The sequence below is a fragment of the Sinocyclocheilus rhinocerous genome, unplaced genomic scaffold (assembly GCF_001515625.1).
Source record: "Sinocyclocheilus rhinocerous isolate Xijiao unplaced genomic scaffold, SAMN03320098_v1.1 scaffold23, whole genome shotgun sequence".
Lineage (NCBI taxonomy): Eukaryota > Metazoa > Chordata > Actinopteri > Cypriniformes > Cyprinidae > Sinocyclocheilus > Sinocyclocheilus rhinocerous.
The window spans coordinates 936,986-963,274 of NW_015644367.1; the positions used below are offsets into that span (position 1 = coordinate 936,986).

The 26,289-nt window shown below is 36.1% G+C and overlaps 1 protein-coding gene across 4 annotated transcripts; it reads right to left on the bottom strand.

Moving 5' to 3' along the window:
- Nucleotides 1-303: 303 nt before the first annotated feature.
- cep126 (centrosomal protein 126) lies at nucleotides 304-13,225 on the bottom strand. 4 transcript variants are annotated; one of them, XM_016575962.1, is made up of 12 exons: nucleotides 12,804-13,225; nucleotides 11,567-11,686; nucleotides 9,540-9,685; nucleotides 9,288-9,399; nucleotides 8,584-8,764; nucleotides 4,305-6,303; nucleotides 2,830-2,955; nucleotides 2,466-2,587; nucleotides 1,561-1,618; nucleotides 925-1,101; nucleotides 683-747; nucleotides 304-581 (listed from the first exon to the last, which is right to left on the bottom strand). In XM_016575962.1, exons 1-12 carry the CDS (start codon nucleotides 12,833-12,835, stop codon nucleotides 495-497), a joined length of 3,225 nt encoding a protein of 1,074 aa, XP_016431448.1. In that variant the 5' UTR covers nucleotides 12,836-13,225; the 3' UTR covers nucleotides 304-494. The 4 variants fall into 4 exon arrangements, with proteins under 4 accessions (XP_016431448.1, XP_016431447.1, XP_016431449.1 ...); XM_016575961.1 differs by having other exon boundaries at nucleotides 2,830-2,985; XM_016575963.1 differs by having other exon boundaries at nucleotides 549-616; nucleotides 2,830-2,985.
- Nucleotides 13,226-26,289: the final 13,064 nt, after the last annotated feature.

Sequence of the window (26,289 nt, forward strand, 5' to 3'; positions counted from 1 at the left end):
CTGTGCATATTTCTCTCCTGATTCAGAAGAGACCATTTTTTCACTGGAGAAAGCAATATTATAAATAGAGGACACATTTGAAGTTAAAAAACATATTGATGGATTTGTTAATTACAAACACGCAGCTTTTCACAAGATGTTAGTTGATGGACTGGAGTTGTGTGGATTACCTGTGGATAATTGTGATGTTTGGACTCTCATTCTGACGGCACCCATTCACGGCAGAGGATCCATCGGTGAGCAAGTGATGTACTGCTAAATTTCTCAAAATCTGTTCTTCTGTGAAGAAACAAATTCATTTACATCTTGGATTACATGCTGATTTTCATTTTTGGGTCAACTATTCCTTTAAAAAACAGTTAAAAACTCTCAATACCACTCAAGTATTTAAGTATGTCTATGCAATATACAGCATATAATCATAAGGTTTGAAGGTTTGCAAAGTGCAGCTGAGAGAAGGTGTTCGAGGGAGTGGTGGATCATGGGAGGTGTAGTCAGTAACGCTGTTGAGTTCGGGTGCGATTATCAGCAGAGGCTCCTCGCCTACGCACGGTGACACCTACACTCTCACCGGTCTGGTTCTTCAAGGATGAGAAGACAGAAAGATGGGACAGAGCTGTGAGCAGGTCACATTAGTTCAGGGGAACAGATCACTTCCTCTGATTATATGGGCAATACTCACAAATGCAGGACCCAAAGCAAAGATGCCCTTCACTGCTGGGTTGCCACCAGCTGCATCTTGCACATCTGTTAAATCAAGTGGAAGTGATCAGGAACACAGCTGTTGATATTTTGAAAACATTAAAACAAGAAACGCATACATAGGGCCAAATTAAAAGCTACTGCCCTCGCCTCAAATCTGTGATAAACATGTAAGTTTTGACTGTGTGGATCAAATGTACATGTTTTTAAAATGACCCTGACATTGCAGGCGTTGATTAAGTCTCTCGAGTGACTGCAGGATCTTCTGCTCCTCTAGTGACAGAGCGCTGACACTGAGGGACTGTATTCTCTGGCTCAATGGACCAATCGGACCGTTGCAGAACTTCTTGGTCTGTGCACAGTCCACTACTTCATGGGCACCGTCTGACGCCTCTGGGCCTGTAACGGTGGAAAAAAACAATGTTAATGCTTAAAGTTTTAAAGTCAACTTAAGGGTGTTAAACAATTTGGCTTCTAATAGTTTGGCTGAAAAACACATACTACCATTCAAAATCTGTTTTATATATATAAAAAATGACAGACATTTATAATGTTACAAAAGATTTCTATTTCAAGTAAATGCTGTTCTTCTGAAATTTCTATTAAAGAATCAAAGAAAAAATTCCACCGTAATAATTTAGCTTTGAAATGATGGTAAGTAAATAATGACAATATTTTAATTTTGGTTGAGCAATTTTTTAAAACATGCTGCACCTTACATGATTACTGTATGTTTGAACATGAGAATAAACATTTACATTTTAAAAATGCTTTGCTCTTACCCTGCTGAAAATCTGTAGAGGTGGCCCATTTGTCTACTTAATAGGAAATTAGATATTCATTTACATGATAAATTACCTTCACTGTCAGCTGCATGACTATTTTTATTTGGGTGTTGAGGTTTTGGCACCATGACCTGTTAAACCAAAAGTGAACAGTTAATGAGCACTAAATTCAAAAGTGTCAAAAAGCCAAAAACAACATCATATGAACACAAAAGTTTGCAAGCATTTTTCAACATGATATTTATCCTTTAAATCAGAGGTCCCCAACCACCGGGTCGAGACCCAGACCCACTACCGGGCCGTGGAAGAATTGCTACCGGGTCGCAAGAACGTTCTGGGAAAAATGTGTATAGATATGACACTCTGTTATTTATTTATGTTAATGATTGTTCTAATTATTCTGTATTATCTTTGTATGCGATTGATATGGAGTAACAATTTGACAATTGCATGTTAAATAAGTAGCCTAAATGAAAGATTGCTCTGATCTGTCACATATTAGGAGTTAAACGGATCACAGTTGATCCGTAATACGTACGGATGAGACCCTACCGTTCGGCACGCACGTGATTCGCAGATTAATTTGCCAATTTACACGTACAAGCAATTTTAAACCACAAGAAGAAGAAACGAAAGAGAGATCAATTCGTTACTCACGCGCTGTTCTCGACACAATCAAAGCGCGCACAAGCATAGAGACGTTTCAGACAGCGCGGAAATACTGAGTTGCGTAGACACACACATAAAATTAGCCTATGTCAAAAACCCTTCACAGCATTGTCGGAAGTTAAATTAAAAGCGCCCATCCATATATTTATATATATATTAATATATTCTATATATTATATATATATAGCCCCCCCCCTATGGTGCTATAAATACACCAATGCAAAACGAACCAGTTGTAAGTCGACTCCAGTAATAGCTTAGTTTTCTTTGCTTTCTAGGATAGTATCTTCAGAATATGCGCATGTTTACCTGATAAGGAAAACTGGGCTTTCTCTGTGTTGTTCCTACAGGTTGGTTCCTGCTGTTTTCCACTGAAACTCGGTTCTTCACCATTTTACTCTCCATGGACTGTCTCCTTATTGGACTTCTCACTGATTTACAGAAGAAACTCAGATTAAAAAATACATTAATATCTAAGCAGCAAACCACTTCACCTCAGGTTACTTGATGTATGGGCTCATATGTAGGCTCAGTGGCTTTAATTTCTAAACAACTCTAGTGAAGCAATTGACATGTCTTTATTAATTTTTTTTATCACTTATATTGTGCTAGTAGCGGCAAATATCCTGGCTTTTGGTCTTTGAGGAGATTACATAAAACTATAGACTCTTACCGTTAGAGGAAGACAAGAAAAAGCCACCCATTTTTGAGGCTCCATTGACACCACTGATCAGACTATCACCATTGATGGTGACATGGGACAGGCTGGCACAGACTTGAGGCGAAGAAGACAACGGGCCATTGTGAGCAAGAAAACTTTGAGGGTCACCTAAGTCAATTCAGAGATAAAAACACAAAAAGACAAAAGAAGACAGTTTAATTAAAAGGTCCCAAAGTATGAAAAAGTCACTTCTCCTGTTCTTGAGGTCTCTGTCCTCAAAATGTAGAGGTTTCCTGATGATATAAAAAATAATTGACCCCAACAGTCCATCATTAAATGGATCCATTTCAACAGAGTAGTAATCCCAAGTGATGCAGTGCTGTGCAGAGAGCCAAAGAAAACAAGACTATTGATCCAACACTAAAAAAACCTTTCCAAAGACTCTAGAAAAATATCCCCCAAGAATCTCAAACAAAGCTGCTGAACTTGCCGACACACAAAGGGAGCTCAGTTCTTTCAATCGACTCTCATTTGACTATATGACAAGGTGCAGTGAAAGTTCATGGGAAGCTGATGATTGCATGACTGTTGGTTTTGTAATATGTGGCCGGAATGTTCCTTGTCAGCTTAAAGACACCTACTGAAAATGTTTCTTTTTTCCACAGCAGGTTAACAATCATTCCCAAAATTTGGAAGATGTAAAGCAGAATGGAAAAATACAGAAATAGGGAAGTAATAAACTTTTGTAAATAGTATAAATATAGGCTGGGACTTGTTACAGCATCTTCTAATCTAGCATGGTGTGACAAGTAATTTGTCAGTACACGCTGTAAGAGAAAATGCTGTACATCACAACATACCTAATGTTTAATTATGTAAGCCTATACTAAAACCTCTACACCAGGGGTGTCGAACTCAATTCCTGAAGGGCCGGAACCCTGCTCCAACACACATACCATGTAGTTTTCAAATAAGCCTGAAAGACTTGATTAGTTGGATCAGGTGTGTTTAATTAGGGTTGAATCGGAATTTAGTTTGACACCCCTGCTCTTACACCATTAACTTGATCAACACAAAACTTTTGTATACAATCTATCTATGCATACTTAATATTGTTGTGTTGAAAATGTGTGTACGCATTTGAAGTATATATATATTATCATCGTACTGCATTTTACATATTAATTAAAATTAATATATATTTGTATTTTTGATATATGCTTGATTATTAGAATTTCATCCATTTTCCAATTTCTAAAATATACTGTGTTATAAATATACATAAATATACAATATGATATAAATCAGGCTTTTATTGTAATTTATTGATCATAAAAAATGTAATTAAAACATATTTACCCTCAGAATGTTTCATATGTCATGCTTTTATGTTATACATGTTATACACCAATGTGTAGTGGGATTTTTTCTTAAATTATTTTTAAAATGTGTTAGGTCAGAAATACTGAGTTTGGGATTTTCTTTACCGTCTTTGCTGGCGAGAGCACTTCGGACACCATGCCACAGCAGTGTGATCTCCTCATCTGTTGGAGTCCGGTCCAAACATATCCCATTCTCTCCACACCTGCGCCTGGCATTGTCTGCAAGGGCATCTTGAGGGGAGAGGGAACAGATGCCTGTCTCATGGGTGTAGGTACAGTAGGGTGGCACTGGAGCACAGACAGCATCTGTTCTGAGGGTAGGCCGATGAACTATTGTCTCTCTATCTGGAGTGTCTTTGTAAAGGGCCAAATCCTGCAGATCTGGTCTGCTCAGAACACCATCGGCATTGCAGGATGCCTTTGAGATGTACACAGGACACTCAGCTAAGTTACACTCCACAGCTTCAGGTTTTAGAGGGGGTCGAGGCACCAAAGTCTTCCCCTGGGTCTTGGCCACATGTTGCGCTTCCCTGGCAGATTGCGGTCTGATGATAGTGCCCTTCCTGGCCCGGGAGGTAACGGGACACGAGCCGACTCTGGCTGAGCGCGCTCTCCGGGGAGTCCGTGGGCCGCCAACGCAGAGGGCTCTTCTTTGAGAGGTGGGCTCCTTGATATGCTCCTGTGTACGGCTTTCTTGGGGCCCTACATCTGCCCAGGCCTGTCTAGTGGATTGGGGCCCAGTGGGGACAGCAGAGGTCTTATTGGAGATGTTCTTTGATACCCCTGTGAGTAAATTCCCATGGTCTGAGTGATCTGCCGAGAGCTGTTTATGGGTTTGTTGAGGTAGGTTAGCACGCCTGCTGGGGTCTCTAAACACTCGGTCCACCCCCTCAACTCCATCTACCTCATCAAACCAGCGTAGTTTCTTCTTAATGGTCCTGTTCTGCTCTAGCTCATTGAGTTTTGCCCTGGCCAGCTCTACGCTGTCCCGGATTAATATGGCCACTTCTTTGGTGAAAAGCAAATGGCCAGGAGTATAAGTGAATTTGACATTTCCTGATTTGGATTTTAAATGGTTTTTAAGAATCCCTTTCAGGAATCTGACATTGTTGTTAGGGGCAGAATGGGTCATAGGGTCTGCAGATGTTCTATTTGGTTCCTCCATAATTTTAGAAGGCTTCAGCACACCAGCTTTTGCCAGTTTGGTGACATCCGTTTCATTTTTAGGTTTTGAAGAATCTATGCCTATACTCTCCTCCATGCTCAGCGGTTTGGATTCTATCTTGAGCCCAGTGGCAACATATACATCTGGTTTGTGTTTATGTGACTGTGAAGAACTCAGTTCTTCTATTGGTTGTATGTTTGGGGAACTAAGATGGGCAGAGGAGCTCGAAAAGGCTTCGAAGGAGCTGTTGCTGTGTTTGCATCTGCTGGCTGGAGGAGCTGTCTGTGTTTCTGATAAATGTTTAGCATATTTCTCCTCCAGGGTTCTTTGCTGTTTGGATTCTGACTTGAAGTCTTTAGTCAGACTTGAGAATTCCAGGGGTGTGGTATCTGGCAAGGCTTGTGTTTTGCAGTGGGCAACCACAGATCCTTTGTCTTTTAAAAGGTTCCCTTGAGCGTTCCTGTCATTATCATGAGTCATATGTTCTGAATTAGCTGCTAAATCCTGCTGAGTCAACTCTTTTTGGCAGCCATGAGTAGACTGGGTGTTGAAGGTCTGCAATTGGTCTTTTGAGTTATCAAATCTTTCTTTCGTGCAATTCCGGAGACTCCTGTTTTCCTCTGTTGACTCATGATCCTTTGGTGAGGGTGAGTTGAGACTGAGTTTGCTTTCCTGATTTAAGAACTCCTCCAGGAAACTCTTTGCTATGGAACAGTAGGGGTGAGACGTTAACATTGGGTTGTTGGACTGTCTGAATGGTGATGGAGAGCTTTTGGGGTCTTGGAGCTTAGGGGGATCCACGGGGAGGTAGAAAGACTGGGTACAGGTGGTGCTCTGGTGGGAGCAACAAACTGGTGTAGTGTCATGGGTCTTCTGAGTGTCTCCGTTCTCTAAGCTGTCCAGACTAGACAGACTCTCTGTCTCACTATGTGGGGACTCCTGAAAATCAATATAAAAAAAACATTAGAGCACTGATGCACTGACACTGGCAGACTGGGTGCTCTTTAGAGATCATGTTGCATGCATGCTGTGGAGGGATGGAAAATAACACATTGGAAGTTTATCTTTATGTAAGCGAAATAATATCAGTTTCTGCTACAACTTTTTACAATGAATAGAAGGACGGATCAATATACATATATACATTACTGTTCAGAAAAAAGTCTCTTATGCTCACCAAAGCTGCATTTATTTAATCAAATAATACAGTAAAAACGGAAACAATATTATTATTTAAAATAACTGTTTTCAATTTTAAAATAATTTAAAGTCTGATTTATTCCTGTGATGGCAAAGCTGAATTTTCAGTAGCCATTTCTTCAGTCTTTAATGTCACATGACCTTTCAGAAATCCTTCTAATGTGCTGATTTGGTGCTCAAGAGACATTTCTTATTAATATCGATGCTGAAAACTGTTGTGCTGCTTACTATTTTTGTGGAAACTGTGATATTGAACAGAAAGTAATAAAAAAAACATTTATTCGAAATAGAAATTTTTTGTAACATTTTAAATGGCTTTCATTTATTTAATTTCAATTAATGTCTTTAAAAAAATTTACTTACCCCAAACTTTTGAATGGTATTGTAAACATTTCAATAAAGAAACGGATCTACATTTATGCTAGAGGATTAAAGTCTTTAGAATCTGTATAAAAAAGCATTCGTATCAAATATTAAAATCTTTTTACCCCCCAAAAATAAAACAAGTAAAATAATAATATATAAAAGCATACTAATCTTCCAGAGGGAAAACTTAGGGCAAGTAGAGCATGATGGTCTCAGACATTCCTATGAAGGGCATTCCATAAGTCTGACTACATTTGGGCACTGAATGGAACACTTTTCTTAGAATACCTAAGACTAAAACCTATCCTATAAATAGGGTTATTACCTTCTGTGTCCTGCTCTGTTCAGTTCACTGTATTAAATCATGTGTTGGCTACAAGCCAGTGCAGGTAACATTCCAGCTGGTGTGTGTAAGAGGACATAACTAAGTGTGCAAGAGTGAAAGAATGTTTGTTGGAGGTATAGAGAAAGGGGAATGTGTATCTGTGGTTTTAATATGCATTTGTGTGATTAAAGGATTAGTTCACTTCCAGAATAAAAATTTCCTGATAATTTACTCACCCCCATGTCATCCAAGATGTTCATGTCTTTCTGTCTTCAGTCGCAAAGAAATTAAGGTTTTTGAGGAATACATTCCAGGATTTTTCTCCATATAATGGACTTCAATAGTGGCCAATGGGCTGAAGGTCCAAATTGCAGTTTCAATGCAGCTTAACCACAAATGCACGTCTTGCACTAACGCATCACGTTGGAAAGGTGACCCTCGTCTGTGTACTCTGGTTCAAAAAAGGTAGGGTAGGGCGAAAAACTCCTTCTCATTTTCTCCTCCAACTTCAAAATCGTCCGACATCGTTGTTTTACCTTTTTTTTGTAAAGGGCATTTGACTTTCTTTGCACATTCGCTTTGTAAACACTGGGTCGGTGCTTCCGCCTACTTCACGCATGACCTTTCCAAAGTGAATACGTAATGTGTGAAGTCGAGCTAGTGCAAGACGAGCAGATAAGACCCTTATTCCTGGGCTGGGATCGTGTAGAGCCCTTTTAAGCTGCACTGAAACTGCAGTTTGGACCTTCAGCCGTTGGCCACTATTGAAGTCCATTATATGGAGAAAAATCCTGGAATGTTTTCCTCAAAAACCTTAATTTCTTTGCAACTGAAGAAAGAAAGACATGAGCATCTTGGATGACATGGGGGTGAGTAAATTATCAGGAAATTTTTATTCTGGAAGTGAACTAATCCTTTAAAGCTTCAGGATGAGCTAATCTCTTTAAAACTCCTCCGTTTGTTCAGAAGATGCTGTGGCATGTTGTGGCAGGAAGAGCCCTGGGCTAAAATTACAATGTTGTTCTGTTTCCCCAATAGTTGTAATTAGATCTTAAAACCTTCACACACTCCTTAAGCAAATTTGCCAACAGGCCTTTCAACATACACAATCATGGCCCTAGTGAATCACTGTGAACTATCACTTGTATAAGGAAGTTGATCATAATTACAATCTTGTAACTGTAAACAAACAAAAACCTCAACTCGGAATTACATAAACCTTCAGATGATAGACTCATCAGCAAAATTTTATAATAAAAATGTATTTAAATGAATACCATCAGCTATGGTTTAACTATACATATAGTTTTATGAGTATGTATATTAACCTGTGGATCGGCCTGCTCTTTTTCTTTCTGGGTCTCCTGTTGCTCACTGAGGAAGAGCAGCTGGTTGTTCTTGAAGTTACTCAGGCTCTTCTCCTGCAGGAGTTTGGTGTAGGCCTCAGCTGCAGATAAGGCACGTAGGTGACGGGCGCCCCCTGAAGGCTTTGGGGAGGGAGTGCAGCTCCTGAAAAAAAACAGGTGATTCAATGCATCCACAGTAATAAGGAATATACATTTATATAGCATCTGGCTCCCCTAATATTTAAAATTGTATAGAACTAAATGATATTTTAAGTGCTGCCAAAAGTATAAATATTTTAAATAACAATACAAAATGTTTTAATTATTCAAAACTTGTTACATTTTCATTATTGTGGTAACATTATTGATAAGATGAATTATAAGATGAGTAAAAATGATTAAATTATTATATAATGCTTAACATATTAAATGGCATTCAAATAGTTCATATACGGTATATATATGTGTACACACACAAATATATATATATATATATATATATATATAATATTCATATATGATGTTCACATTTAAAAAAAAAAAAATATTGATTGAGCTCTTAAGTTTTAGTATTTAACATGAAATACTATTTTGATGGACTTCATTAATTAAAGTTCTAATGAAGTATTACAAAAATGTTATGTATCTTCAACCAATAATATATTGCCATGGCAGTAATGTCGTACCTGCTAATGGTGGAGCCACTGGCCAAAAACGGAGATTGTTGGATATATAAGTGCGGACTGCCCTGAATATGATGAAGTGCTTCATCAAGGTTGGGTGTTCTTCTCTTAAAGGCTGCAGAAGGACACAAATGACTTTATTTAAATGGAGGATGAGATGTTTACATCACATACTGACCTAATAATAACTGCTAACAGACAGTTCAAGAGATAAAGAGTGCATGTACATGGATTAGACTGTTTCGTTGAACTTACCTGGTCTTTTTCTCTGGGAAGGAGGGAGATGAGCTCTTTGGAAGTTCTCTGTGGCATCCTGGACCCTCTGATGACGCTGCTGTAGAATATTCTCCCTCAGTCTCTGCTCTTGAACATCCCACTGTTTCCTTCTCTCTTCTAGAGCCCTAGAGAGACAGTCAGAAAAAAGATATGCTGTTTTTGTGACCTTTGACAGTTAGACAATGGTTTGCACGCACCATGTCCTCTTAAAGATATATTTAATTATGTTTAAAGTGGATGGATGAGAACTTTGGCAAATGTGCATATCAAATACACCACTTGACTTAAAAAGGAAATGAGACTTTAATCTAATTTGAATATCAGCTCATTGCACAAGCTGTCGTTATCTCAGATGTTTACTTTCCAGGGTCAACAGAAACCTGAGACTTCTGTAACAGATGCATTTCAGCTAAATTAATTTGTTAATGGCACAGAAACTAGTGCATGCCTATGCCGCGGAACCATTGGGCTGTCAGTCAGAATTCATGCAGAATCATTTACCATAGTTGAGCAACCTGAACTAACTTTGTTATAAGAAATATTAAATAAATAAATAAATATTTAAAAAATATTATTTTAAGAGACTTTGAAACCTTGACACACAGTCACAGGCCCCACCTATAATGTAAGTCTTTTTTTTTTTAAAGAATATATAATAAAAGATTACTACTTAATAAGGTTTCTACTTAATTTCACTTTTAATGAAGTTTTTTTTTCTTCATTACGATATTAGGACAGTTGTTATCACCCTGATATTTTTAACTTGAAAATATTATAATTTATTTTAATACATAAATTAAAAGCATACTCATCATAGAAGTGTTTTCAAATCACTGAATGCATGAACTGCATTTTTTATTTATTTCTGAATAAAGACAAAAATGAGTGTCCTGTCATTGACACTGTAATATACTCGATATGTTTTAGGAATTATTTAATCACCACAAAAATAGCTCCGGATCTGTGTCCCAGCCTTCTCTGAACTCAGTGGGGGGACGCACTCGTCTTCCTCACCATCACTGCCTTCTATAAAGTAATGTTCCTTTGCTCTTGCTGATTAGAGCTTCTATTGCTGGTAAATCCTGGCTGACAAATAAAGGATTGTATAACAGTATCTGAGCCCTGTAGGGTAGCTTCACTTTCAACGTGCTGAGGGACCGACCAGGTCAAAAACCCAGACTGAGTCATTAACAGCATGGAGACAGTTCTTAGTATATCTGACACTCACTGTCAACACTAAATTCAGCAGCTGTGCATTGCTTCTGATCTCTGGGACACTCACCCGGCAGGCTTTTAGTGTAGTTGCCTCCTTGGTGAATACGCTGACGCTATTTCTTTCTTGTTATTGCCACCTCATGTAATAACAAGTCCTCAGAGACCAAAAGGCTAGAGCTGTGTAGTTTAATATCCACGCTGCAATGTATTACATGTTTCAGGAAGCAGATGTTGACATATAAATGCATAATTTGGAGGGACAGTGCAAAGAACAAAGATTTTTTTTTCTGTAAACATTAAATTATCTATTCCATTTGTGTTTTAATTGTTGTTTGGTGAAGAATTTACATATTTCCCTAAAATATACAAAAAGTCTATCATTGTCTATTATGATAGATTTGATTATGAATACTATGGTCTATTATTGACTTTTATTGAATTCAACAGGAAGTAAATAAGATGTTTTCATGATTTTAAGTTAAGAATAGAGAGAGATTACATATTTGTACATCTAAAAATTAATTTGGACAGGACATTTGAAATGAAACAGTGACACCAAAAAGTTGATTTAAAGTGGTTAAAAACCTAAATAAGTAAATAAAAATAAATAAATAAAAAAGATACAACATCTAAATACTTGACTCTCATACAAATAAATGCCTTTTAACCTAAGATCTGGATGCTGAAATACATTCATGTAAACTAAAAAATAATCACTCAAATATAATCACTCAAGATTTTCTAAACAGTAATGAAATAAATATAAAATCTGATTTATTTTTGACACTTACTTTTGTCTGCGATTTGTTTCCAAGAAAAGCTTGCGAGCCTGAGCTTGACAGTACCTCTGTTCTTGTACCAACGCTTCTCTTTCATTTTCATTCTCTTCATGCACACCTGATCTAATGTTCCTAATGTGATACAACGTCAAGGAACGTATTATTATTATAGGATAAAACATTATCTTATGCATACATTATCTTATGATATGCACAGCACAAAGATGCAACAACAAAGAAAACACAAAATATAAGTAATATGTAAACATAGACAACATCATGGAATAGTAGAACATGCATATATATACAGTGGCGGCCAAAAGTTTGTAATAATTTTTTTTTTTTTAAAGAAGACTCTTATGCTCACCAAGGCTGCATTTATTTTGATCAAAAACAGTCATATTGTGAGATACTATTACAATTCAAAATAACTGTTTACTATTTTAATGTATTTTAAAATTTTATTTATTCCTGTGATGGCAAAGCTGAATTTTCAGCAGCCATTACTTCAGTGTCACATAATCTTTCAGAAATAATTGTAATATGCTGATTTGGCGCTCACAACAAACAAAAAAAGTTCTAACTTTATTAATGTTGAAAACAGTTTTTGCTGCTTAATATTTTTTATGAATACTTGGATATATTACCATTGAAAAGTTTGGGTTAAGTACAATATATATTTTTTAGAGAAAAGAAATTAATACTTTAATTCAGCAAGATGCATTGAATCAACCAAAAGTCACAGTAAAGACAATTATAATGTTACAATTTTTTATTATTTTTTTTAAATAAATGCTGTTCAATGAACTTTCTATTCATCAAAGAATCCTGAAAAAATATAGGTTTTCCACAAAAATATTATGCAGCAAAAACTTTTAAACATTATATATAATTTAAGATATTAATAAGATATTATGCATAATAATAATAAGAACCATTATTAATAATTGAGCACCAATAATAACTGAGTATCAAATCATTAGAAACCATGCTGAAAATTCAGCTTTGTCATCACTGGTATAAATTACATTTTAGAATACATTCAAATAGAAAACTTTATTTTTTAATTGTAATAATGTTTCACAGTATTGTACGGACCCTATACGTGGTCATTAGTTAGCCAAGGTCCATTATGCAAGAATAATAAATAAAGCAAGTTATGTTTTTCTACTACAGTAGTTTATGCGCCGCTAGTAAAACTATGAGAACAACCTATAAACGCTGGTAATTCAGGCAAGGAAAAGGATACGAGTAGTAAAGTGTGTCCTCCAGGACTGGCATCCCGAATATCAGGATGACAAGCTGCTGACAGGTCTCAACACACCACACTTCTCACCCGAACAAGAAAAGCTGCATCTTATTGATGTTGGAACGGCCGCGCAATAACATAGCTGGCAAGAGCAGAATTTATCCGCTCAAGTAAAATATTGGTGCACTGAAGAATGAGAGCAAAATGAAGACTGGCCAGCCAGTGCGAGAGCTAAATACAGGCAGACAGCGCACAGCACTTACTACCTATGACTTTAACTTCCTGTAGTTTGATACGAAATTCATCTAGACCAAAACCGAGTGAATGCTATCTTGACATTGTTTTAAATTAAAGCAGGCACAGGTAAGCTTTTATCGTCATTCGCTACAGCTGAAAGAGTTATGCCATGTCGGTAACCATCGACGCGCTTCCTTGACAACAGACGCAAACTCGCGGTGGAGGCGTGGTCACGTCTATCAGAAGCGCTTGACGTTCATCAGTCTCAAACAAGGACGTACTACATTGCTGCCACCTGCTGGATTTAAATACGCAACAGGTTTTGCTACATTTGTTGCATGCAAAGACTACATGAATGGATGGAAGTCCTACTCTTTTCCACGAAACAACTCTTTTAAACAGTATGTTTCAAAGAAACGGTTAAATAGCCTGTGATTATTTGCGTCTGGATGCAATTACGTAATCCCGTGGTCCTTGGTATTCTTGTGGCATGCTAAAACCAATAGGCACATTTTAATGTTTATTATAGTTTGTCCTTTTGTATTAATAAAGTGACAGTGTTTATTGCAATTTCTACTGTCCTAGTGTTCAGTTTTCTATAGCCATTCAGCTAATAAAACATTTTAGAACCTAAGTACTACTACAATTGAATTAACATAAATAATGCTAATATTCATGTAGCATGCCACTTGGCCGAAATGTTTTTCACGTTTTAATATAACATTGTGCAAGTAAAATCGTTACACAATCAAATCATAAATTTCCAGTAGGCCTACATTTTATTTGTAACATTACTGTTATTCAAGTAACTTTTCGCTCCATTTTATTGAAATCTACGTCAGTTTACTCCAAATGCTCATAAGGAATCCCATATGTTCGAAAGAGTCAGTGAGTTGTTGACTGGAGAACCGTTCTTGCTGATTCAATTCGATTCGTAAACAAGTGAACAGGTGCAACTGATTCATTGAAAAGATCCTATTCAAAAGAATGACTCGTTCACCAATGGAACGTCACTACTTGCTTAGGTTCTCCATCCGTCTACCCGTAGAGTCAGTTCAAACTCGTTTTTCTTTATTTGAAGATTTTCCACACATTAAGTGAAGTTGTGAATTGCGGGGCCTCCCAGGATTGATCCTGTCTGTCTCTGCTGCTGCAGAGTGTGAAGTGAAGCGAAACTGCTGGGTTATAGATGTAGACTGCGATTGTAAGTAGCTGACAAGGCGTGTCGATCCGTTCAGGTAAGGTTCTTCCAGCATGAGGCAGTCTCTTTTGTCCACCTGTGAGTGACCCTTGTAACTCCTGATAGCCTACATCAGTATGCAGCAGAATCATTCTCCTGTGTTGAGGTATTTGCACGTGCCAAAACAGAAGTGAAAAAGAAAAAAAAAATTAGGAGAGAGAGAAGGAAAATGAGCGACACTGCAAACTTAACACATGCAATAACTTAAAAAATAAGTTAATTAATAATAATAATAATAATAATAATAAAGTGAGAGAATAAATTGATTGAAATATATATTTTTTATATTTAAATAAGTACAAAGTTAAAATGCATAAAGAATAAATATAAAAATATGTAGAAATTATGTAGAATTATATTAGGCATTTTAACGGAAAATACAGAAATCTGTACATGGTTTATTATTCTGTATGCTAAATTGTCTAATGCGCTGTGTGATAAATAATAAACAGAAATATATAATCAAATAAAATCTTGAATTACATATTTGCACTTCTTCACTCATTTAGTATATTAGTTTTGTAAATTACTTTTCTACTCCTATAAATTATTAGTTTGAACTCCTATAATAAATTATTCATTTCAGTTTTTATTTATTCATTTAATATATTTACTGCTCATGTATCTATTATTCATTCATTCAACAGGATTTTCCTTATATACAATTCACCTTAAGAACGTGCTCAGAATCAGACTTTACAATACTTTGGGATAGTTTTATACAGTTAAATTCTGTCATCAGATTATGACATTATCAACATTACAAGCCTATCTACAAATAAAGTAGTAACAGGATTAGTTTTGATTTAAAAGCTGCAAATAGCGAAACAAAAAGTTCCCCGGTAATATTTGACCTTACACAAGCAATCTTTTATCAGCCGTATTGGCTTGTTGCCACAGTTAAGATGGTGTTTACAAGGGATCTGAAATGAATTAATATGACTTACACTGGCTCCCAGGTTCTTGTTGCTTCTATTTCCCTCTTGAACCCCCGTTTGTACTAAGCAAATAATAAACCCAGGCTAAGCATGTGGAGGACAAATGTAATCCAGATCTCTGTAATCCAGTTACTGTGAGACATCCTCTCTTATCCGGATTTACAGTCACAATGAAACACTGGGGGTGTGAAATGTATGCTGCCACAGAAGTGCTCTTCCACACCGCATAGGGATTAAAGCTGTTTATACAATCCTGATATTAACACACATTAACACATTACAAAACCGGCAAAACCCCTTGAGATACTGGTCCTCTTTCATCTTAAGGGACTGAAGTTTCATCTGAAAAACAGTAGTGGGTTATACATGTTGTGTTTCTGTAGGCACAGTAGACCATTTCCTCCAGCAGGAGACGTTAATGCATCATTAATGGCTTTTAACTGATTGCTACTTTTCCGTCTCTGCTCTAGAGGGCGCTGTTGTCCCTTTTTCTTTTGGTTTCAAAACGTGGGTGGGTAAATGTGTGTGTATGTGTGGGAAAGAGAGTCTGTCTGGAGAGATGGGGGTCAGATAAATTTTGCTAGTACAATTGTGTCGAATTGTCATCTGAGGAGGAAAGTGCTTCAATAGCGCACAGAGTCTGACAGTGAAAGCCAGCTTTCCTCCCTTTTATTGTGGCCCTCAGGGTAACATGACTGATCATTTCTTCCAGACTGTGGCAGCTGACGTGTCACAAAAAGTGTCTCACAAACTGCATCATCTGGGATTGATTGGTCCTCTCTTTTTTCAGTAAAACACGAGGCAACTGGATTCCAATTGGACTGTGTTTATCCTTTCTTAAAAAGGATGAATTTGTCCCCATGTCTTGAGAAGGAATAATCAGGAAGTAAATAACAGGAAGTAAATAATGGAGGCTGGGGCTAGTTGACACGCTTCTTCCTTTATTTTTGAACATCAATTTCTATACAGACACATACCTTGAAGTCTTAGCTACAAAAGAAGCTATTGAATATTTCTACCTTTGTTGTCCAGAAAAAAAATAAAGAAGTAAATAAAAATAGCTGAATGTTGATTTTTCTGTGACAACATGCCCCCAATAGTAGGGCATATTGTTAGACTAAGTTTGAACCTGCTATTAAGCAGCCTGTTATAGACTGTTCAACAATAATGAAACGCAAAAGGAAACATACAAAATGAATAGCAAATTAATTGCACATTTTGTCTTAATTTGTCTTAATTGCAGTACGGTTATTGAACAAAATAGACACATGTTAAACCTCGTGCAGTACAAAATATAAAGTAGTAACCCATTTAATGTATATTTCGCTGTTTTGTAAGAACTGTTTTGTCCACATAATGAAAATCAAAACAACAATATGGATTTTTTCTTTTTTTATAGATTTTTGTTTCTTTTTGTTTTGTTTCACAGAAGTAAGAAATGCATGCAGGTTTTGAATGACATGAGTAAATGAAGAACTTTCATTTCTGTCAATAGTACTCTGAGGAGTAATCATTATGTCATTTCATGCAAAACCACATTCGGAAATTATTTTCTCTTCTTCAAAATGAACATTTCCTGCAATAGGTTTGTTATTTAAAGTCTAATCTGATTGTGGGTTCCTAAAGATAATACCATTACAAAACTTCATCTTTTAATTAGTCAATTACAGAAATGCTTAAGGTGAATACCTGCATGGTTGGTACACACTGTTTCACTGCAGAAAGTAGAGTTGCCTTCTGGGCTTCAGCATATGATAATCTGAGGAGGTGAAATAATAAGTCTCCTAGTGAAATTTCCCTCAGTGATTTTGGTCAAAGCTTCAAAACTTCACATTGCCGTGAGGAAAACTTTCTGCATTTTTTACAGAGAGTAATGGTCTTATCTTTAAAAGCTTTCATTTATTAGCATTACAAAGTCACCAACCGAAGAAGCCTAAAGAGGCAATATAATTACTGCAGAACCTGAAGGCCACATATACCTGCCTACTTGCTACTGTCTCACAGATTTGTTCAGACTCTAGTTTTTTGTGAACTTGAGGTATGTGGTAAATGCACAAGGGTTATAAGGTTTGTATGGCTAGTCAGTCTGAATCACTTACCAGTTCTTTTTGTAAAGCTAGCAGAGTCACATTTTTTACAGGCAAGGTAAAACGTACTATTGATTGTATCATTCTTTTATGACACTGAGAGTGAATGAGAACTAATATCACCTACCTACCTGAAAGGTTTAGCTACAAAAAAAGCTATTAAACATTTCTACCTTTATTGCACAGGAAAGAAAGATAGAGCTGAACACAATTTGACCTTTTGTGACAACATGCCCCAATAGTGGGGCATATTGTTTGACTATATGGGTTACGTTGTCACAGTGGAACCTATAGACTTTTCAGCAAAATTTAAACAGTAAAACTATAATGAAACACAAAAGGCAACAAAAAATTTGCAAATGAATTGTTTTGACAGCTAGCCCCAGTCTCCCCAATATGCTTATTGAACAAAACAGGCTCAAAAAGTGTGAGAACTGAAGTCACATGTCACACAGTAGTACTGATCAAAATGTACTCCTGCACTCTTTCGCTATTATAATTTTCTTCCTCTTCTGCTCTGGTTTGAAAAACACTTTAGTAATATGAATGACAAATGCTGCCTCTCTGTTTCTCTTAAATGCTCAATTTTAGTCAATCAGTCAGTCGGGCGTCTTTGTCTGCTGGATGTTGATCTCCCCTGCGACAACTGAGTGTTTCACAATATTCCACAACAGACTCTTCATTTCATGCCTGTCTGTGTCCATCAGAAAGCTCCTGCTCTCAGCCTATAATCGCCATAATCATTTCTGTGGCCAAATACAGTAAATTGTGCAAAAAACCTCTTAGGTGTGCTAATGCATCATCTGGCTGTATTGTACATATTGCGGTTGTTGCTTGTTGTTTATACATTCGATTATTTTCATTTTTAAAAAAATAAATAAATGTAACTCTTGTAAAAGTGTTCTATCAACCCATAAATATAAAGTAGGCTATTGAACCAGCAGATTTGTTTGTTAATAATATATAAATATATATATAGCTTTCATACCTTGATAACTCCTGATGTGTAGCTGATGATACAGCGGTGATCATCCTCCACAATGATGCTGGAAATAGACAACATAATGAGACAAAAGCAATAGCCTTGTACAATCTATGTCTTTTCCAGATCACCAGTTCAGTTGTCGAAAACCTTCCCCTGTCTATTATAAGGCTCTTCACAAATCTGATATAAAGTTTACTGCAGGTTTTTTATAACCTCCATTTTTGTATGATCACATTTTGTAGGCCTACTTAAATATAAACAATAGGGTCATTTGTTTGCTGCTTGTCCTTACTAGATGTGTTTTCTTTTATATTCATAACTATAAGAATTCATGGATGGATGATTTCAGTGGCCAAAGAGGGTCTATGTGGATACTCTCTTTTTAGAAAATGCCAGACTGCAGTGTTTATACTGATCAGTTACCAACACTAAAAAGAGCATCAGTTTCTTGACCGAGGTTGGGCTTTTTAGCATAAAACGCATTTCTCCCTGACGACAACTGGCCTTTTTGAAGAAATATTGCATGGAGCTTTTACTGTTCCTTAGGCATCCATTCTCCCTGCAGACTAATTGCAATAACTGTAAGCTGGAATTTGCTATATGGGTTATTCAGACTGAATCAATCCTGAGAGAGTTAGAAATACAATATTTGTCATTTTGAACATTTTCTTTCTTCACTAGGCTGTTTCGATGGGACTCAAATGGATTTCATGGAAACAACAATGCCACAGTATTACTATATGATCCAAAACAAAGACTCTTCATTTTTATCACATATATAACGTTTTACAGAGCAAATTCTGAATAACAGCAATTTGCCACCATGCTTATCTTTGCAGGTAATATGTCCTTTCAGTGGCATTTACTGTTGCTGTTGTTGCCACTGCAGCATTGAACTCAATGTTGTGCAATTGAATTACTTACACTCATATACCCCAACACAAACTGTGCCTCCGTAATTGTTCATATCATAGCTAATTCCAAAAGAAAAGACGCTCTATTTGTACTAGTGTACGTGCTGGCAAGCTTTTTGACATGAAGTGCTATCCCATCATTTACACAGTGATGTTTGGATAACAAAAAGCAACAAAAAAGCGACCAAAGCGCTTTAGCACTGCCACACTACCCAACTGAACCACACAGCATGACCCACAGGTCACCACATCCATTAACTTGCAAAACCCATTGCAACACAGATCAGTTTTTGTCAGATTTTTGGCTTGGTTGCTTACAGTGAGGAATATTCCACATATTTGTTGCCACATGGAGTTCTAGAGAAAAATATCAGCATCAGACACATTTTCCAACATCTTTATAGTGGGTTTAATCTTTGATTTGAGTCACTCATATCATTTAATCAAGGGTTGGATTATCATACTTAAAATTCGATTTAATGTTTTATTCACTTCCCAAAGCTAATTTTCATGCTCATTACACCCTTAAAAATAAAGCTTTTTTTTTTTTTTAAATCTATGGTTCTATTAAGAACCTTTAACACGCATGGGATCTCTCCATTTCACTAAAGGTTCTTTATTGAGGAAAAAAAGTTTTTTAAAATTGATTTGAAAAATGTTCTTCACAGTAAGAAAAAAAATTGGTTCTTTTAAGAACTTAAAAAAACAAAAAACAAAAAACCCTTCTGGCATCACTGTGAAAACAACAGTTGTTGTAGAAACAATTTTCACTTTTTCAGATTGCTGGTACATTTCACAAATAATTACAAAAAAGTTAATTGAATTAAATGTGTAAATTTTAGGTACAACGAATGAAATATTATTTAAACACTTCTAAAATAAGCAACAAACGTTTGAGATCAGTATGATTTTTAAAAAATAAAATATGTTTATTCAGCAAGGATGCATTAAACATTTTTCTTTTGAACTTTCTATTAATCAGATAATTCTAAAAAATGTATTATGTTTTCCACAAAAAATATTAAGCAGCACAACTTTGATAATAAGAAGAAATGTTTCTTGAGCACCAAATCAGCACATTAAATGATTTCTGAATGATTATGTGACACTGAAGACTAGAGTAATGACATTACATTTTTTAATTTATTTAATAAGAAAATAATTATTTTAAAATGTAATAATATTACAATTAAATTGTAATACATTTTCACATTATTACTGATTTTACAGTTTTGATCAAATAAATGTAGCCGCGATTAACACAAGACTCAAAAATCTTACTGACCCCAAAATTTAGAACGGTTGGGTGTATATATAAGTATATATGATTTATACATCATCTGAAAGCTGAATAAATAAGTTTTCCATTGATGTTTGTTAGGATAGGACAATATTTGGCCGAAATACAACTATTTGAATATCCAGAATCTGAGGGTGCAAATAAATCAAAATATTGAGAAAATCGTATATTCATTAATCCAAATGAAGTCCTTAATGCATATTACTAATCAAAAATGAAGTTTTTATATATTTATGGTAGAAAATTTACAAAATATCTTCATGGAACATGATCTTTACTTAATATCCTAATGATTTTTGGCATAAAAGAAAAATCTATCATTTTGACCCATACAATGTTTTTTTGGCTATTGCTACAAATATACCCCAGCGACTTAAGACTGGTTTTGTGGTCCAGGGTCACATATCACATTTTCCTCATGTTTACGCTTTCGTGTACCAGTGGTGGCACTCGTTTCTAAGGATTCCAACCCTTTGCTACCGTTAACCGTTCCTGTGGAAGTGGAAGATTGGTGATATCTGTGCTATCACTCGTCCTGTGTACTCAGCATGCTGTGTCTGAGGTGTGTTTGAGGCTGAGTGGTGTGAGGCTGCCATGCTGATTCTCGTCTGCGCTCATGTACAGACTTCATCGTCTTCTGACTGAAACACACTGACATAAGAAACCAAATCAGAGAGGGTGAAGTGACCTTATTGCGCTCAATGAGGGGAGACACGTGTGGCGGTGACTAATGGCCCATATCTGGGCAAGAATGAGCGCGCGCATGAATTTAACAATGTATGACTGAAAACAAATTATAACTCTGGGAATGACTACACCACTTCACTGATTATAGCAATCCCTGACCATTTATAAAGGAGCCGTGTGGACAGTGACTAATAGCGGGGGAAACACTATAAACAGGTAATATTTGTAAAGAAATGTGTACTGTAAAATCTCTTATGTTGTGTAAGATCTACATTCTCATCTTATTTCCACTTCCTATATCCTGACTTAACCCCTCAAGTCATATTTAGTTGTAGCAGTGTTTGTTTTGTTTCCATGGCAACATGAGCTGACAAGTTCACTAGTGTGTGTGCAACTGTTGTGCAGTGAACCTGGCAAGGACAACACTTTCTTTTGTTTGAAATGCTGGGTATGTAACTTCAGCATATTTTAATTTAAATCTAATTATCACAATCTTTACCTCAAGGATCTTTATCTGTCACATTATGTTCAGTTCAGTTTCTCTCTTCTGTAGTGGTAAATTAATACTTAGCTATTGTAAAAGAGGGATCAAATGGTGAAACAACTATTGTTAATCAGCCACATGCCAGGATGAAATTTTAATCAGGACAGAAGCAATATTTATGCCATTCTCATGCGAGCAAATAAACATGAATGCATTCGCCATTAGGGCTGTTGACTCAAATATTAAAACAGTCTTTCAGTAGATGACACCTGGTGCGAACACAACACCACAATCTCAAGTTAGAACACACAGATTTTTTGATGAGACTTCTAAAGATGCAAAATACATCCAATTAATTTTATACAAGTCTATTGCGTTATTACATCACTTGTTACAGAATAGCTTTGATAATTTCAAAGTATCTCCTATTAGCTCTGTGGATTATGTGTTTTTGTTTTTTTCTGTTTGTTTGTTTATTTATTTGTTTATTTTGCACAGCTTTGGGGACTATCAAATATCTGTAAAAATGAATGTTATAGGGTTCTAGAATATTCAAGTTTATTAATGCTTTTTACAATACATATTGTTTCAAAGCAGTTTCACAGAAAATGCATGTTATAATATATGAGCATGATTATAAAATATTGACTCATTGTGAAGGAGTTAACAAGCTATGTTGTTAACTCAAATTAATCTTATCGTTTTTATTAATTGAAATAAAAAAATATAAATATTAGATGAAAAACTTAAGAACTTAAAAATTAGAAATGTTGTGGATAAAGAACATTTTAAATAACATTTAAAAAATTCTTAAAATGGTTATTTTAACTTGTACTAATATTTCACAATATCACTATTTTTACTGTATTTGACAAAAAAAAAAAAAAAATGCAGCTTATGCCGAGTTCACACTGCACGATTTTCAAAGACGTCACATCACTGTTGGTTTCACACTGAACGACTATCTGGGGTAGCATTCAGTTGTTGCTGTGTTCACACTGCACGATGGAACGACGACAGGAGGTTACACACTGCATGACTTTACAATAGGAAGAATCGCCGACAGCTCTGTCTGGTGCAGTGTTGCCAGGTTTTCGCTATAAAACCTGCCCAATTACTACTCAAAACTAGCCTGAAAATAGCCCAATTGCTTTCGAGGGTGTCCCCCAGTAAAAATCACGTTCGGAGAGTAAAATACACCTTTTTTTGGCGGGGTTCTCCTGGTACAATTCACATTCCAGGGTTTTTCAATCAGAACTCATTTCACACAGCGTGATTGTGAATCGCCGACAGCTCCAGATATTTAGCATGCCACGAGCACCGATTTGCCTCCGATTTCGGGCATTTGTCGGCGATTTCGCAAAACCTGTTGGCGAGTGAAAAATCAGGCTAAAATCGTGCAGTGTGAACTCGGCATTAGGTGAGCATAAGAGACTTAAAAAAACATTCCAACCTTAAACATTTAAAAGTTTGCCAAAAAAAGAGAGAACATTCTAACATTAAAAAAATCACACTCTGAGCTTTGTCAGAATCTGATTTGCAAACAAATTACTGCAATGACTCTTCTTTTAATGAATTTGTCAAAGGTTTTATAAATTGTGAATTACTGATTTAAATCATTCTAATGAATCATTCACTGACAACTTTCAACTGTTATGTTCAACTTGAAATTAAGAATTGTTACCTTGTTATGTGCACTTAAGCATCTAGGGACCACATTGTGAAATGAGGTTTGTGACACTTAAAGTCAATATAATTACTGACTGTTATATTAACTCTAGGCCAGATGTAGTAAATGGTATTTTAAATAAATGAAAAACTGCTAAATTCAGTATTTTGATTTTAAAACCTATAGAGGCTAATCTGAAATCTGCCCCCCCCCTTTCCTTAGTTGTTGGTATCTGCAAAATCCATTATTCTTTAGCCTCTCTCTCCTGTATCTGACCTGTGTTTCCCATACTCCTGTTTTCCTCCAAACATTCAGCAATACACATCATATCACGTTCAGAACTGATCGTGGGGGTCACATTGTTCCAGCGGAGCTGGGATGCAGAGCCGTATCTACCTTGATCTAATTACTAGGAGGATTCAACAGGACCCTCGCTGAGTCTTCATCTCTTATTCCTTTTCATAATGTTCCTTATTCAAAGAGCTTTTCAAATTTGGTGTCATCATTCTGTACGTACCCTGTGTAGGAGGGAGATCTCCCTGCAATACTGTACGACATGAAAGAGAAAATGCCCTCTACAGTCACAAATCTATCAGAGCAGGTGTCAGCTTGATGTCATCACTCCCTATATTGGCACTCACCATTAAACTGATCACCCTGAGTGCAGAGAAAGAAGAGAAAAGATTTTATAATTTCTTTACTACATGCATGTTGTAGACCACAATGCAAAATGAGACTCAAAATTTTTCTTCTGTGGAATACAAAAGATGATATTTTGAGAAATATTTTGTCCATTCAATTAAATTTAAAGGGGTTCCCAGAAGAAAGAAGGTCATGTGGACTTGGAACAATAGGGTAAAGTAAATAATTACAGAATTTTCCTTATTGGGTGAACAATCCCTTTAATGTTATTTTGACATTAGGGGCCAGATATACTAAATTAGTGTGAAACCGCAATCCCATAAAAATGCTGATGGAAGTGGAAAGAGCTGGTCAGTGCGGCCGAAATGGCGTACTGTCTGAGTAGGTACTACATTTCAATTTACTTTCCGACTGTTTAGAAAAACTCTATTCTATATAGTATGAATATGGGTAGTATGAATGAAATTCGGATATACTACATGCGCTATGTTTTTACTGTCACATGACCTGTCAGCGTCAGTTGTGTCGCTTCACTGCCATTCATAAATCCTTTCCCATGGCCTCATGGGACAGTAAAGTGTCCATCAGAATCTCTCTAGCACTAGTAGGTCATCGGGGTACTTTTCGCCTACTACATAGAGGCAAAATGAGTTAAGACATGCTTTTTTGGGCATTAAATAATGCCTCAAATACCAGTAAACTGACTACCGCAAACCTTAGTAAATCACTGGGAATGATTCAATAAAATACTCTCTTGCAAATGCATATGCAATAAAAGACTTTACATATACAAAGATGGTGCACTCATATTACTTATGAACTGGAGAAAGTGCAACGCACAATATGGCAGAATAGTCCTGCCTTCTAAATAAAATAACCAGTTGCTAATTGGTATAGTCATTGCGTCACTGCAGCTGCTGTTAGAAACTCTGTTTGTCATAGAAACAATCTGAGACGCATGCTTAGGAACGCACATGCAGATTGTCTGGTCTTTGAGCATAAGAAAAAAAATATGAAACCGTTGTTGCCAGATTTCATTGGTGATTTCAAATATTAAGTTTAATCATAGGCTTGGTGAACAGGTGGTGGACTTCCATGACACTTTGAGTAACAACCTTACATTAGTAGGTGGCGATAAGTAACTGTCTTTATGAGTGAATCATTGAATCATTCAGTCAACTGATTTGTTTGAAGACACTCATTTATTCAGCAATGAAACACGTGACTTTCTTTACGACTAAATCACGGAATCATTCACTCATCCGATTCTCTCAAAAAGACTGGAACAAAACAAAATTACTGTGCATAGCCAGTGTAGCTAACATCGATATTATTGCTAGATTTAATGACTTTTAAGATCCCTTTGGTGTCTTTTTAAAAAAAAAAAGAAAGTGACAAATCTATCAACAGGACAAACAGTTTCGAAGACTTACCAGTACTGCCCCATGAGTATGAGGTCTTGCTTTCACTCCATAGGCACCCCTTTCTCTGTGACTTCTTTGTTCATATGGCACAAAGATGTCATGAATATGCTGATTAATGTATAAGCGAAATTTGGAAACTTTTCAAGCAGGCTTGAAGTACTTTCCATTGAAAGTAGTCACCAAAAGTATGTGTAGCTCAGAAACGCCCAATGGTTTGTTCTTCTGTGGCTTTGTTTGAAATCATTTTTGTTGCCGGAGCAAAAACTGACAAAGTGACTTGCAATATTGTGTCTAAAGTGAACGTTATTAAATATGGACAAATGCGCCTGAAAAAAAGCATATAGGTTACATGATTTATTAATAAATAAACTGACTGGATTTTACGTAAGTCTACCTTATATTAACAAACATTCAATATCAAAAGAAGTCCACGTTACAAGAAAATATAAACATTAATGCAACTGTATTTTATAATGTTTGCAACCTCTTATGATTCACAGTTGTTGTGATAGTGTGGAGAGAATTTAACAAGATTTGAAAAAAAAGTTTGAGGCAAATGTACCTGAAAAAGCATGTAAGTGTTGGTTATTTTGGAGAAGTGGTTTCCATTACACTGCATCTCTTTCTGCTTCCCTGTCTATTTTTGCTCTTTTGGCAATAAATGGTAATATTGTTTCATTTTGTTTGGTATGCCTTCAGCATCATTCATGATATTTATTTTTGTTTTTCAGTGTTCGAACAAGTCTTTTTCAGCTCCCAGTTACCTTAAAGTACACACTCCCTTTTGTGTTTTCTTATTTTAATCCTATTGCTTAACCAAGCTGCAGGTCATATCATACTGCATTTTTTTTCATGCATTCATATTTATTTAAATAAAGC